The sequence below is a fragment of the Myotis myotis genome, unplaced genomic scaffold, assembly GCF_014108235.1.
Source record: "Myotis myotis isolate mMyoMyo1 unplaced genomic scaffold, mMyoMyo1.p scaffold_m19_p_15, whole genome shotgun sequence".
Taxonomy (NCBI): Eukaryota; Metazoa; Chordata; class Mammalia; order Chiroptera; family Vespertilionidae; genus Myotis; species Myotis myotis.
The window spans coordinates 48,616,849-48,632,370 of record NW_023416319.1 but is presented as its reverse complement, the minus strand read 5'-3'; the positions used below and the strand labels follow the sequence as shown (position 1 = coordinate 48,632,370).

The window sequence follows — 15,522 nt, the reverse complement described above, 5'->3', positions numbered from 1 at the left end:
TGTCCAGCCTTGAAAACAAGCAAGCACTCTGCAGGGGCTTTCCAGATGCCAGGGCCTTCTGAGTGTCCATGCCTTCCTGTGTCCTGGGATGCAAGCAACCGTGGGAACATTTTACACATGAGCAAACTGTCCAGTAGAGGATACTCCACGTGCCAATGTCACACAGCTAGGAAGGGGACGTCTCCAAGAGCCCAGGCACTTTCCACAACTCAGCGCCTGTATGGAGTTTAGGTTTCACCTTTTGTGGTTCTCTTATGGTCAAGAGTCTGGGGGTGGGGCTGGAGCGATCAGGTTGTCCCTAAGGTTTTACCATCATAGCACCGCACAAAGATATCTGGGGTTAGTGGTGCTGCAATCAGGCTGAAATCATATGCCCAGGCAACAATGGGGCCACAAAGGTGCCTTCTGTACAAGATTTGAGCCCCCTGCAGTTGAAGACAACCTCTTTTCTAATCTGCACAAAGTCACCGTATAGGTTAGAAAGGGACCTGGAAGGGCGGATATAAGTCAAGGATGGTAAATCGTTTTCATCCACTGGGTCATTCCACCCTTAGCAGCAACACAGATGTCTGGGTTGGGAAGGAATCTAAAGTCGCCTGGGAAGGGGCTCTGCACCCAGTAATTTGTGTCCTGGGTCGGACATGGGCAGTGGCTCCTGCAGGGAGAGGATTTGCCATTTTGCTATCACTGCTGTAAACTGACACCTTCTGTGTCAACACACAGCCCAAAGGAGCCCAGTGCCCAGTTCTGGCCAGAGGAGAGGGAACCTCTGCCTCCCAGTGTGTTCGTCGCTGTTTATTCCTGAGGCATGGAGTGCGGGCAAGTTCAAGAGGGTTAGGGGTTGCTTTGTGTTATGAATCACTGGGAGACGTGTTTTAGAGAAGCCCCCTCTTCTGCTCATCTCTGCCTGCCTTTCAAGCCCAAACGGAAAGCTGATTCCCCCATGAAGACCCGCTTGCTCTTCTTTCTAAAGTTCTTCCTGCTTCTCTAAATTCAAAGCTCTTGGTTTGAAACTCCACCCAACACCTATCAGACCTGTTACCTGGGCCACTTCAGGGGCAGACACTTCCTTACATGCACCCTCCTCCTCCCAACCACAACTCTAGATCAGGGGTCCTCAAACTTTTTAAACAGGGGGCCAGTTCACTGTCCCTCAGACAGTTGGAGGGCCGGACTATAGTCTAAAAAAAACCCATGAACAAATTCCTATGCACACTGCACATATCTTATTTTGAAGTAAAAAACCAAAACGGGAACAAATACAACATTTGTATTTGCATGTGGCCCACGGGCCGTAGTTTGAGGACCCCTGCTCTAGATAAATGGAATGTTACTCTTATTGAAATTATTAATGCTGCCATGTGATTATTTACTGCCATGTGATTGCTTATTCACAGCTAGCAAACTGCCTTCCTGTTCACATCCTCCGCTGACCCCATCAGTCACTGAGGGAGCTGAGGTTTCCAGAGAGGGCAGGCACTTGTCTAAGGCCACTCAGCCAGATTTCTTTTCTCCAAATCCCGTCTTCTCTGCACTGTCCCATTCTGGAGCCCAAGGGCTGGGCAGAGTCATCAGGAAAGGGGCAGGGACTCAAGCCTCACCTGGGAGTTCCCTCCCACCTGCAGTTCTGAGGACAGTGCTACCACACAGGAGACAGCCAGACCAGGACCAGAGGGGAGTTAGGGTGTGGAGTGGGTGACAGCAGGTGGCTTGGCCACCAGGCGTCCTGGGTGAGCCTCAACAAGTCCCTTTCCTTCTCTGGCCATGGTGCCTCCACCTCTGCCAGTGAAGGCGTGGCTATAGCCCACTCTTCTGGGCCTAGTCCCCAGACCTCTGATGCCCATTGGGCCACCCTCACCCATCACCCTGCCCCCACCCTACAGGAGGTGCTGTCTCAGGGGATCCTGAGAGGCCAGCTGAGGAGCTGACCTCAGGTCAATCAGCTGCTATCCGGGCGAACTGCCTGTCAGTTGCTCAGATTTATTGATCGCCCACTGAGTACAGAGCCCACGTGCTAAGCAGGTGTGCCGTGGGCAAGGGGAGGAAGAAAAGTACAAAACCAAAGGGGCCATTCAGTCTTCAAAGGCGAGCACAATCTGACCGTCTCTCCAGGGGCTCTTTAACCACCGACCCAGCAAACAGTTTTGGATTATATACTATGTATGCACCCGGCCTTGTGTGGAGGTGGGGGTTGTGGGGTGTGGGTGAAAGAGACAGAGGGCACCAGCCTGGTCACCAGGCATGACAAGCAACCTCACAGCATCAAGTCACTCTGAAGGACAGGCCATGTGTCTCTCTAAGCAGGTGCCAGACCCAGGCTGAGCACTATGACAGAGGGTTTTGTGTGGCTAGCTCTTTAGTTCCCAAGCTCCATCACTACCTATTTACTGCCTGATACCTGGTGGTATCTGCCTGACCCCTAAAGCAATTTGAATTTGAATAGGACTACCTTCAAACTAACAAGACTACCCTGGCCCAGAGAGTGGGAGGCAGAAACAGAAATCTCTAGCTCAGTGGTGCTCAACCTTCCTAATGCCACGACCCTTTCATACAGTTCCTCATGTTGTGGTGACCCCCAACCATAAAATTATTTTCGTTGCTACTTCATAACTGTAATTTTGCTACTGTTATGAATCGTAATGTAAATATCTGATGTGCAGGATGTATTTTCATCGTTACAAATTGAGCATAATTAAAGCATAGTGATTAATCACAAAAACAACATGTAATTATATATGTGTTTTCCAATGGTCTTAGGCGACCCCTGTGAAAGGGTCGTTCAACCCCCAAAGGGGTCGCGACCCACAGGTTGAGAACTGCTGCTCTAGCTGGAGGTGGGTGCCCCAGGGGCTCCTCTGGGCTCCCCAACTACTTGCTCGTTCAATTGGAAGATGTCCCCTCTCTGAACGGTGGTTTTCTCTATAAAATACAGGGAAAGCCTAGATCGGTGGTTCCAAATTCTACCACCAAACCTCAAATATAGCAGCAGAGTTCCAGAGATGAGCCCCAATATTGTCAGGATTAAAATGGTTATCACACACATTCCTAACAAATGTGTACCTTTTCTTTAAACAAATAGGTTTAATACTGCTTTTAAAAATAAAGGGTACTGTTTAGGTGTTTCTCTGATAAATAAAATTACTTATGAGTATCATGGTTTCTATCAGTAATTGCAAATCACTTGATACACAAAATCTTAAAAATAAGATCAAATAAGACAGAAAAAAACCAAAGGGGTTCTTGATTAGTGACATGGTGGGAACGAGCTTCATTGGCCATCACTGAAGTTCTTTTGGGCCCAAGCACCCACCGGGGTGGATGGATGCAGGTTGTGGGAGAAATCCCCGTGAAGGGGCGGCAGGGAGCTGACCTTTATGGCATACCTTCTGATTACCAAGCTCAAACTGGTAAACTCACGAACGTCTAGAGGCAGGATGGTGACTGTCCCCATGTTACAGGTTCACTCTTGGAGGTTAGGTGCCAGGCCTAGGTTACTTAGCTGGAAGATGGCAGAGCTGGCACTTGGACGCTGGCAGAATGGCACCGGGTTTCAGGTGGGAGAGGTGACTCAGGTCCCCTCCAGGAGCTTCTAAGCCAGAATCTGGCGCTGGTGCAGCTGGTTACCCGTAGTGAGCGGGCCGCAGGGCTTTCAGGTGAGTCAGTCGGAGCTGGGGGGCGGAGGGGGGCGGGCAACTTGGACTAGCTGGGTTGTCTGGGGTGGTGGTGGCAGTCGTCTTCTGAGCTCCCTCGGCCCCATTTGGTGTTTTGGCAACTCGCAGGGCACCTCGAAGTGGGGGTGGGGGGGTGGGGGGTAGAGGGAGAAGCAAGGTTGGTCCAGAGGAGAAACAGGAGAGAAAGAGGGGGTGGGAGAAGGCGAGGGAAGGGGCGGGGAGTCCTTCCTGGGGCAGGAACCCGGGCCCCCCTTGGCAGAGCCGGCCGGCAAAGCGATTCTGCAGATGGAAGGAATTAACGGGGCGGGGGAGGGTCCTACGGTGATAGGGAGGAAGGAGGGAGGAGTGTGTGTGTGTCTGGATCTGGAAGGCGGGGAGAGACAGACACATCAGACTAGACGGAAATGGAAAAGACGAAGGAGAAACAGAGAGAGACACAGCCAGGGAGAAGACAGGCAGGGACAAGGGGCACAGGAGATATTCGTCTAAGGGAGAAGACAGTGTGAGAAAAGTGGGAAAATAGAAAAGAAAAAAACGAGTGAAAATGAAATAATTGGCGAGGATTTGGCAAGAACGCGAAACAGAGGAGAGCTGAGGGCAGCACGAGAGGAACTGGATCTGGACGCGGCTGTGCTGAGCTCCCGCGGGCTCGGGAGGACTGCGGGGGGGCGCGGGGGCGGGGGGCCTGGGAGGGGCCGCCCAGGGACGGGCCAGCACCCGCTGCACATTTAGATCAGCTTCGCCTCTTTTCCCTACTCGCCCCGTCCGGCTACTTTATATTCAAGGAGACAGCCAATGGCGGGCGAGGACGGAGCCAGTGGCGGCGTGGCCTCCGTGAGCCCCACCCCGGGAGCGGTCGCCGAAAGGGTCAGCGTGGAGGCAGATAGCGGCTCGCCGCGCGGGGCGGGGCGGGCGGGCGGCGCCGAGGGGGCGGGCCCAAAAGTTTCCTGCCCAACTTTCGCTGCCTCCTTCCTCCGCCCGCGCGCGGCGGCCGCAGTCTGGGGAGGCGGCGGCGGCGGCGGCGGCTGCGGGCAGCGCGCGGGGCGCAGGGCGCGGGGCGATCGCCGTCGGGGCTCGGGCGGCGGGCAGTGGGCTCAGGCTCCCCGGTGCCCGCCCCTCCGCTGGAGGTGGAGGGCGCGAGCGGGCTGCCGGGGAGGGGCCGGCACCGCCGCCGCAAAATGAGCCTGCTGTCGGCCATCGACACCAGCGCCTCGGTGTACCAGCCGGCCCAGCTGCTCAACTGGGTCTACCTGTCGCTGCAGGACACGCACCAGGCGAGCGCCTTCGATGCCTTCCGGCCCGAGCCGCCCGCCGGCGCTGCGCCTCCAGAGCTGGCTTTCGGCAAGGGCCGCCCGGAGCAGCTGGGCTCGCCCCTGCACTCCAGCTATCTCAACAGCTTCTTCCAGCTGCAGCGCGGAGAGGTGGGTGCCCCTGCGCGCCCCCGCTCTCCGTCGACAGCGCGGGGCCTTTTCCTATCTGCCCCGCGCTTCCTGGCGGGGCCCGGCTCCGTACTGCCCGGCCCTCCTTGGCTTGGCTTTGCTCAGCTCTGCCAAACTCGCTGCCCGAAGTCCCCGGGGCGCCGGGAGCGCGTCACCTCCCGGCTGAGCCCAGCCGGGAGCAGCTCGGGCGCGGGCGGGGCCCTCCCGTCTCCTCTCCCAGCCCCCCGCGCCCTGCTTGAAGGGGTGGGGGCGGGCAGGGAGGCGACGGGGCGGGGGGCTCCGGATTCTCTCCAGACAGCCGGGCCGGGAGCCCCTTCCAAGTGCCCTTCCCACATCCAACCCCATCCCCGTCTTGGCCACCGCTAGCTGGGACGGACAAGGGGACCTCAAATCCGTTCTCCATCGACCTCGGCGGTTTCCGACCCAAGGGGCACCCTGGAGAGCAGTGACTCGCCCAGAGGCCTTTACCTGCTGTTCGCACGCTGGGACCCCCAGATATGTCCTCCAGCTGCTCGCCCTCCCCCAGCCACATAGGAAGTGGTTTTTGAGGGCTTGACCCCACCGACTGCGCTGTCCCCCGCCCTCCCAGCCTGGAAGGAAATGAAAGGGAAATCCTCTTGAGCTCTTGGGAGGGGGGCTGGTAGCGGGAGAGGTTCCAGCTGCCAGTGCCTTCCCCAGAAACCTGGGCCGGCTGCTTGCAAAGTCTGCTCCTGGGTGGATTCAGTTACACGGAGTCGGAGGGGCAGGGCATCTTCCCAGCTACATAAACACACAGACTGCCAGGAACTCCCAGCCCTTTTGAGGGTCTTCAGAGTCTTCCCATATCCCACTCCCCTCTCTCTCCCGCCGGACTCCTCCTCCTCCCCCACTCCCACTCGCTCCTGCTTCATTTGTGAACTGCAGACACCCTTCTGTGGCCTTCACTCACTCCCCTCTGGCAGCTCCCCCTGTAAAAGTTCAGGGGGAAGGGGTGAGGGAGAGGGCACACATGAGGGTAATTTTCCTTCAAGACTTGAACACACCAGTTAGTTTTAGGAGAGACAGAGGCCTGAACGTTTGGGGCAGAAGGCCTGTGTAGACCAGTGCACTGGGGATGAAGGGTGAGACAGAGGGTCACCCTTTCTGGCGCCATCACGTGTTCACCTCTGCCTTTATTGGCTAGGGGAGACTGGACATATAGCATGCTGGCCTCAGGGCTAGAGGTGGGCTGGTGCCCGGGAGCGGAGAGGGGACCTGCGCTGGGCTGGCTGGGCACAGCTGAAGGAGAGGAGCGTGGAGTGGCAGCCTTTGGTGCCAGGAGAAAGAATTTGTATGCCAAAGCTCTTTGTAAATTGTAAAGCACTCTCCACACGAGGAATTATTCTTGGCTGGGAATCTTTCTTTCTTGTAAGAGGCTTTGCTGCCTCTTCAGGGAACTGGCTGCAGGGATCAGTGATCTGGAGGGGCAGTGTGTGGGGTCTTTTTTCAGTGTGTGGGTCTTCTCTTACCAAACATTCGTTGAGCTCCGTGTGGGCCTCTGGGGATTCACTCACAGGCTCACGGGGCCCAGGTTAGACGATAGGAAGATACAGGGTGAATGGTTGCGTGATTTCATGGGGGTCCTGTGGAAGCCCTAAAGGAGGAGGGTGACTGACCCGCAGGACCAGTGGGGTCCCTAATCAGCCCCTGCTAGCTTTCCACTGCCCCCACCCTATGGTGTGGCCTTGTTCCTCACTAAGAACAAGGGGTTTGGGGCCATCAGGAGTCCCCTATGGGAGGAGTTTGGTGTGCCTCCTCTCGGAAATTTCTGTCGCCCAGGATCCTGACTGGCTCTCAGTGAGCCCTGGCTTCCTGTCCCTGCACTGCTGCTTACCTCAGTTTCCCCATGAGGAGGCACATTCCTTCCCTGGGGCCCAAAAAGTCTCTCATGACCTGACTTTGGGGAAGCCTCAGTTCACCCATCTGTTATATGCCATCTCTGCTGTTCTCAGGGAGGGGAGCATGGGGTCTGAGAGCTGTACAAACAGGGGAGGATGTGCCCACAGACAGGCTGCATTAGGGGAGGCAGCAGAGGCCCCCCTGTGCTCCGAGGCCAGTGGCTTCCTCGGAGAGGCTGAAGGCTGTGCCTGCTGACTCTCCGAAGGCCCTCCTGGCTTTGGGCTCACCCACGCTCACCTCCCAGCCACTTGCCTCCTGACCCCTCGTGGAGCCCCAGCTGTGCTGCTGCAGATGGGCCTTTCCTGTATCTAGGACTGGGCCGGGGACCTAATGTGGCTCCAAAATAGCAACTGGCTGAGAAGGCAGGAGAAAATCCTGTCCACCTGCATGCTACCAAGGGGCTGGCCGGAGAGGAAGCAGGTCATGTGTGGCCCGGAGGGGACTCTCCGAAGGGACCCAGGGGCCCAGGAGCGTCGCCATTCTGTGCGAGGCTGGCAGGCCCGGTGGCAGTGCCTGCGAATGTGACTTGCATGCTGACCGCTGACCACGGCCTGTCTGCGCCAGTCTCTGTGCCAAGAGCCCACCCCCTGCACCACCCCCAGGCTGCTCCCACCACAATAGCAAAACACCATGAATGCAGCTGGGATTTGGGGGTGGGGTGGGGACATGGGGGCACAGAAGCCCATTGTGCCCCTGGAACCTCAGCTCTGGAAGCTGAAGATAAGCCAAGGGCTCTGAGTGGAGCACTGGCCCTGGAAGCAGAGTGAGGGAGAGAGATGGCAGAGTTCATGGGCAAGTGCAGGAGCATCGGCAGGTGACTTGGATGCCTGGGGTTGCTCCTCAGCGTCTCAGCTCATGGTGAGGGTGCCAGGCCAAAACAGGCACAGGCCCTTCGTGCAGCTTTTTTTTTTTTAAGGTCACCAGGTCTAGTAACTTGGTCTTATGAACCCCTGTGACAACTATATGTCACTGGAGAGAGACTCCTGAGTGCCTTGGCGTAGCATATCTCTCTCTCCAGGTACCCAAGGAAGGCAGCTCTCAGAGGGACTCAGGGCTGGGCATGGGGGCTTCCCTGCCAAGTTTTGTTTGGAATTAAAATTCACAGCAGTGTGCATCCAGTGGGACTCCTTCCAGAGAAGTGCTTACCACCTGCTGAGCATTAGCTCTGTGCTCCTCAGAGGGATGCCCAGGGACCCTCCTGGGTAGTTCCTGTACCCACATATATGGCTGTGCCAGTCCAGGTTCGATGAGGGCAGCCATTTTCTTTTCCTCTTCCTCCAGGGACAGGTCTGGCTTGAAGATGTGGCCTTAAGGTCAAGTGATGCTTTGTGGGGGTCAGGGAAAGACTTTGGGCTCAAATGCATTTGGAAAGCAGAGCATACTGCCCCTCCTTTGGAGACACACAGTGCCCTCTCGCACAGTAAATCAAGGCTCTGAGAAGTCCTGTAGCACAAAACCTGTTAGCCTTTCTTCAACCCCATATTCTCCATGCCTATTTGATTGGAGCACATTTTTGGCACAGAACACCTACCAGTGTTCGTCAGAACATCTCCAAGCCCAGGAGACGCCCCATCGGGCAGACTTCTCCCTTGTTCCTATACACGGGAGGCTCCTCCTGGAGCTGTGAACCAGGGCCCAGCACTTCTTCTGCAGCCCTGAGGACCCCCCTCTTTACCGGTCTGGCCTGCCCGTGGGAGATTTGAGAACAGCAGCAAGGGTGTCACAGGCTTAACAGCACTACTGCATAGACAGGGCTCTAAGAACCCCAGGAGGAGCGACTGTGGGCTCCTGTTTTAAAAGGGCCCCAGGTCTTGACAGTCTTCTGAAGGCTTTGACTTGTTACCTGTGCCCTCCAAGGTATAGCTGAGCCACGAGGTCACTTGACCAGTGTGGATGTGTAGAACAAAGTCAAATACCTGTGTGAGGATGAGAGTTTGCCTCACTGGGCCTAAGAGTGGGGTTTCAGGAGCTGAATTTGTTCCCAGCAGCCCTTGCAGTCTGTGTGGGTGGGGTGGGGGTGCAGACCCAGGAGCTTGAGAGGATGCCTGGCTCCCTTTGGCCTCCCCCTGGGAATCTGAGCTCCGACTCAAGCAAGGAGGACCGTCATTGGAGGCCCTGTTGGCTGAGGTGGCCTGACCCTCCCATCAAATTAAGTTAACGGAGTGGGCCTAGCCTCAGAGAGAAGACCTCACCTCAGGGACCTTTTGGGTCAGGTGGGAGTGAGGAAAGCAAGCAGCATTAGTAATTACTAATCAGCAGCAGCATCCCCATTGTCCAGATGGGGAAACTAAGGCTCTTCAAAAGGAGAATGCAACAGGAAATTGGTGGCAGACCTAGGGCTCCAGCCCAGGTCTCAGGACGCTGGTGTGTGTGTGTGTGTGTGTGTGTGTGTGTGTGTGTGTGTGTGGTGTATAATCCTTTATTCTGTCCTCTGGCCATTCTGGTCTGCTCGAGGTTTCTGAAAACACCAGGCAGTCCCACTGCTCAAAGCTTCTGCACTGGCTCTTGCTTCCGCCTAAAATGCTGTTCCTGCCCTTGTACAACCGACAGACTCCGAATTACTTCTTTATGGCGCAAGCCCCTCCTCCGAGAGGCTTTACCTGGCTGTCACGGGGAGCACACCTCCTCCAGCTTCTCTGTCCATGACAGAAGAATCGTATGTGCTTCCGGTAAAGCATGTCTTAACAGTTGGTCTTGCCATGAAATGCACACTGGATGTGTCTGTCTCAATAGCACTGTTGTCAGCACTCTGAGAGCAGGAATCCTTACAAGTCCTAGCATCCGATGCTTAGGCAATGCCCGGGCCATACTCGGTGCTCAGTTAACGTTTACTGGGTGGGTGTGTGGGAAGATGACTTGAATCGAACCTTCTCCTCTATTCTCCCTCCAGACATGTGACTATGTGAAAGCTCTCCTCAGTCCCTTAGCCTCTTGTTTTACCTCACAGAAGAATTGTTTATGGACCTTCATTAATTGGAAAGAGGTGACTTGGGAGATGGTGAAATCTTGTCCCTCGAGCAGTCCCAGTAGATGCCTAGATATGCTGATGGTTCTTAACTTTCTTGGTTATCGACCTCTTTGAGAGTCTGAAGATGGCTAGAGTCTCTCTCCTTACCACCGTGCATAGAGCCCAGCATACATGCACACGCAGACACGCATGGCTGTGCATGATTTCAAAAGGATCATGGCACCTTATGTCAACAGTGGAGCCCTAATCAAGAACCCCTGCTACTGGAGCTGCAAACCTCAGTGGTAGCCCAGATTGAGTAAATCTTAGGGTCCCTTCTAGTTCTCAGATTCAGATTCACACTTTCTGCTTTCATTCAGCCAATGCATTCTAGCAGTGAGAGGCAGCCTGGTCCCCAGTGCTGATGAGCTAGCTGGGCAGAGGGCATATGGCTGTGAAATGTGAGCACCTGTCACATGATTGGTGACTTGGGCTGGAGTAGGAAGGACTGGGTGGGGAGGGGGTCTCCCTGTGGCCTCTGTGCCTTGTCCTGCTGCCTCTGCTCCTCCACCTCCTGGTCCTTTTCCCATTTCTCTCTCCCTGCTCCTCCCCTACCAAAAAGAACATGGATTGCTTTTTTAAAATTAGCATGTCTCACTGAGCGCTGGCTGTGATTGCGGAACTATGTTTTGCACGTCCTGGGTGAATGGACCTCAGGAGGCAATGGTGCCCTTGGGGGTCCTGGGTGAAGGGTTGCCTGGGTGAGGCTGCCAGCTCCTGACCTACAGGTCAGCTTGAACCATGGAAACAAAGAGGAGCAGGGCTGGGGTCTGACCTCGGCCAGGGAAGCCTCCCATCAGATGGGGCTTCATTTTCCCATTGGCTGACTCCTTGCCTTGACAGCCTCTCCCCAAGGCCAGCCCACATCTGCCTCTGCTTGTGTGTACAGGGTGCGTGCCTGCATGCGTGCACTTGACTCTGGGCCTGGAGCCCCAGATAGACGCGAGGGGTAGATGTGCAGATCCCTTGGGGAAGGGGTGGGGTCATTTGTGAGATGAATGGTTTCTTGTCTCAAAGAGAGAAGCATGGGCGCGCGCTCGCGTCTGTGTTGAGCATACAGGGGAGACTTTGGGGTAAGAAAGCAGTTGTTCAACTGATCAAAGAACCCCCACAAAGCTGGAGATTAGCATCAGAGGTTCCCCCTCCGGATCCGTCTCAGGCCTGCGGGGCAGGGCTCATTATTTGCTTGGGCCAGGCCCCCTGGGATGCTGCCCTTGTCATTGCCTGGCCCCTCCATGCCCTCCCCTGCAGGTGCTGCTCCGTGTCCGCCAGCAGTCCTACCTTTCTGCCCTGCACTGGGCTCTTCTCCCTCTCGGCTGGTCTCAGAAGTTTCTGCCCACCTGGCCTGTCTCCCACCTACTTCGCCCTCTTGCTGTCCTGGTGTGGGGAGGAGTGGGGGATGGGAGGAGAGAGGGAGCACAGCTTGGCAGGCTGAGTCAGCCCTGGAAATCTCTGCCTCTGTACCCCAATCCCTCAGCAGAACCCCAACCCCAGGGCCCAGATCCCTCACATAGCCCAAAAAAGCTGGTGCCTCATCTTGCCAGTGCCCAGGGGCTCGGCAATATGATGTCAGGAGGCCTCTGTGCCAAGAAGAGTGGTTCACACCTGGCACTTCCCTCTGGCTCCCCTTCCCGGCGGGGAAGCCAAGCCTTAGAGGCCGAGTGGTGGCTGACGTGGGACAGGCCACCAGACCTGCGTGTGTGTGAATCTCCTCCCAGCCGCCCATGTGCTTGGGCAAGTTGCTGAGCCTCCGTTTCCAGTTCAGTAAAATAAATGCCGAGGACTGAGAACAGGAGAGCTTCTAGTCTAGGATGTGACACAAGTAGGATGTCTTCCCACCTAACGTTCCCCAGCAGCCAAGCCCGACCTCGGAGAAGTTCCAGCAACGGGCAGGAGCCTGACTGTCCCCCAGGGTGGTGTGAGGACCCCTCTCGTCCTGCTGGCTGCTTGGGCCGCTGACCCAGGGGGGAAGGACAATGGCTCCCCCCTCCCAGGCTGGCGATTAGGGCCTTGATGGCCCAGAGGCTTCCGCCCATCGCACTAGGGCAGTGATGGCGAACCTATGACACGCGTGTCAGAGGTGACACGCGAACTCATTTTTTTGGTTGATTTTTTTGTTAAATGGCATTTAAATATATAAAATAAATATCAAAAATATAAGTCTTTGTTTTACTATGGTTGCAAATATCAAAAAATTTCTATATGTGACACGGCACCAGAGTTAAGTTAGGGTTTTTCAAAATGCTGGCACGCCGAGCTCAAAAGGTTCGCCATCACTGCACGAGGGGCTGCTCCCAACCAGTGCCCAGAGCAGCTGAATCTGGGCTGAGACCACCTTGCAACTTAGTCCACAGGAACTCAGAGCCCTCAACCTAAACCCTTCAAGGTGTTAAGGCATCCATTCCCTCTCCTGTCAAGTGGGACTCCCAGGCCCTCCCCTGCCTGTGGTGGTCGGCACCCGGGACCGTCCCGTGTAGGGAGCAGCCCAACCATCTGCGCTCTGGAGGGACAAGGGTTGCAGGATCTTTGCCTTCAGGGCTGTCCGGCCTTGTGGAGACATGAGGAGGCATCACCTTGCAAAGAGATCAGAGAGACTCAGAGCTCCTCCAGGCAAGGGCAGGGGGGGTCATGGGTGCTCCTACCCCCACCTGTAGCATGGAGGGGCAGGGCTATGGCAGGGGGGCCCAGGAGCCCCCGGAGGAGGCTGGGGCCTCTGGGACTAGTGGTGCCTCGGGAGCACCTGAATCTGGGCTTTTCACACTGTCCCGAGGCCTGAGTGAGAGGGAGGGGTGGCTTCCAGGCCCCACCACTGGGTTAGAACCTGGTCAGGAGCTGGGCCCTGGAGGAGGTTTGGATGGGCACAGAGGGGCCTCCGGGGGCAGACAGCAAGCAGAACCGGAGGTGGGAAAGCAGATGCTCCGTGGGACGCAGAGGAGCAGCCCGGCTGTTCCCGAGTGAGGGGCTGACGGATGCAGGGAGGGCGGCCCAGCCTTGCCCTGGGCCTTAGATGGCAGGACCTGGCCAGGCTGAGTGCTGTCTGCACGCTGGGCCCCGGGGGTATCTGTCAGCTCCTGGTGTCGGGAGTGAGGCTGCAGGGACGGTCAGGCCTGCCCACCTCCGCTGCTCCGTTTCACGTCTTGCACAGGGGAAACCCGGGAGGCCAGGCCCGGCTCCGCACCCAGAAGGGAGGAAGCGGTGTCCTGGCCTCCTCTCCATCCAGCCGCCACAGGCCGCCAGGCCGACTCACCTTTCACCTCCATGGCCCGAGCTCCTCCTGGGACTTCGGAGAGGAAACAGCTTGCTGCCCCACCCACCCTTGCGACATTGACAGGCAGGCCTCCTGGCCCTTGGGCTGGCCGTGTGTCCGGGTCTGGGTCTCAGTTTCTCCATCTGTGAGGGTGAGGCTGTGTGAGCTCAGCTCTCCTTCCAGCCCCAAGGTGGTACCATTTTGGCTTGGGCTGGAGCACCGTGAGGGACAGGCTGGAGCCTGGAGCTGGGGCGGGAGGAGCAGTGAGGAGAGGACTCTGGCTCGCCCTCTGACCAGGAGCTGCTTTTGTGACGGGCAAAGTGTGACCCTCTTGGTGTCGAGCTGCCAGCGAGAGGGCAGGCTGCTCAGAGGCCTCAGGCTGCCCAGGGATACCAGCAGGGCCATGGGCAGGGGCGCGTGCCCACAAGACAAGGGAAAGGTTTGCAGCGGGGACTTCATGCGCTCTCTGGCACCCACCACGCTTCCCCTTCCTCTCCACGCCTTGCTGCCAAAACAGTCCTGATGCCTGTGGACTTGCTTAAATCTCATCCAGAAAAGAAAAGGAAAAGCAAAGGGGGGAAAGAGGGTTGTTATTTGTGAAATTGCATTTCCCAGCCGTGAGGGTGACTCACGCATTTGGAGCTTCAAGTTTCTGTTTGGATGAACTTTTCTCTGGGAGGCTGGGCCGAGCTGCCAGTGGGTGAGGAGAGGCCTAGAGTCCATCTCAGGAGAGACCCGACAGTTGGAAAGTTCAGGTGCTCCCCCAGGTGATGCCGGGCTGGTTGTACTGAACTACCTGGGGGAGCTTTAAAAATGCAGATTCAAGCCCAGGCAGCATAGCTCAGTGGCTGAGCATTGACCTGTGAACAAGGAGGTCGCGGTTCGATTCCCTGTCAGGGCACATGCCTGGGTTGCAGGCTCAATCCCCAGTAGGGGGCGTGTAGGAGGCAGCCAATCAATGATTCTCTCCCATCTACCTCTCTCTTTCTCTCTCTGAAATAAATAAAAATATATTTTTAAAAAAGAATTGCCAAAATGATAGACGTTATGTATGTATCGTTTAACACAATAACAACAGCAGAGTCCAGGTCCCCAGGTGGCTGTGTTGCTAGGTTTGAAGCAGGGCCCAGAAAACTGTATTTAAGTTTCCCAGGCCATTCAATACAAGTTGGAACATACTCATCTAATCTGTACAAAGGGAGACAATGACTCATCGGGTTGTGAGCCTCAGCTGTCTTAACATGTGTCAAGTTTGCAGGGCTTGGTACAAAGTAGATGCTCAGTTATCATCTCATCTCATTCCCACTGGAGCCCTCCCACACCCCCAAGGCTGTTCAGTCCTGGCTCCCACCCATCCAGGGATGGGGACCTTCCGTTTCTCAGGGTGGACCACCCGATCTTGGGCCATCTGAGGGCTGGAGAGTTTCCCTCAGACCTGCGGGTTTGTGTGGTATCTTCCACTGGTCCAGGGTGGCATGGTAGCACTGGGCAGTGGCAGAGCAGAGATGGCCATTGGGAGCCTTCGAGTTCTGTGCCCAGTGGCTGGAGGTGACTGTGTTGGGCCTGGGTTGCCCTGGACATAGTCTGTGTCTCCCTTCCAGGCCTAGACTCCAGGGCACACCTGCTCGAGGGAACAGAGGCTGAGAGGGGAGGGCAGGCTGCAGTCACACGGCAGGGAGTGCGGGGGCCCCAGAAGAGTGTAGCACCCAGATGGTGAGGGCTGTGTCCTCTAGAAGGGGAGTCCAGACCCCAGAGGCAGAACAAGTACGGAGACTGAGGCGGACATGTGTGAGCGGTGGGGTCTGTCCTGGTTGTGGGGGTGCCTGCTCCCTTGGGGCAGGCTCTCAGCTCACCTCCTTCCCCTTCTCACACTGAGGGGACACAGAAAGGACCGTCGCCACCCTGGGCCGCTGTCTGCCCCATCCTTGTAAGGGAGCCGGAGGCAACTTCCTCTCAGGGCCTCTCCTCGCCCATCAGCCTGGGGACTCCTGAGAACAAGGCCGTGTCTCTCCATTAGACCGACGGCCCCCCAAAGCCACTGTTCACGCCCGGAGTTCTCGGGCACCTGAGCCGGGGTCAGGGTGCCCACGCCCATGCCCAGGCCTGTCACTGACCCTCCTGAGGAAGCTGCCTCTTCCCAGCCTTGGCTTTGACCCAGGAAAGGGAGCCATGGCCTCACCGCAGGCCCCACCTTCCCCAAATTCCAGTGTGCCTGGCTGTGGAGCTGGGGACTCCTATAAA

At 56.7% G+C, this 15,522-nt stretch overlaps 1 protein-coding gene across 2 annotated transcripts in view; it reads left to right on the top strand.

Annotated features, from left to right (window-relative positions):
- Window positions 1–4,658: 4,658 nt before the first annotated feature.
- ZCCHC24 (zinc finger CCHC-type containing 24) overlaps window positions 4,659–15,522 on the top strand; it is a 59,935-nt gene continuing 49,071 nt past the window's right edge. For both annotated transcript variants that reach the window (XM_036337254.1, XM_036337255.1), the window contains exon 1: window positions 4,659–5,092. In XM_036337254.1, the coding sequence (XP_036193147.1) occupies window positions 4,850–5,092 (243 nt within the window). In that variant the 5' untranslated portion in view covers window positions 4,659–4,849. The remainder of the gene's footprint in view (window positions 5,093–15,522) is intronic.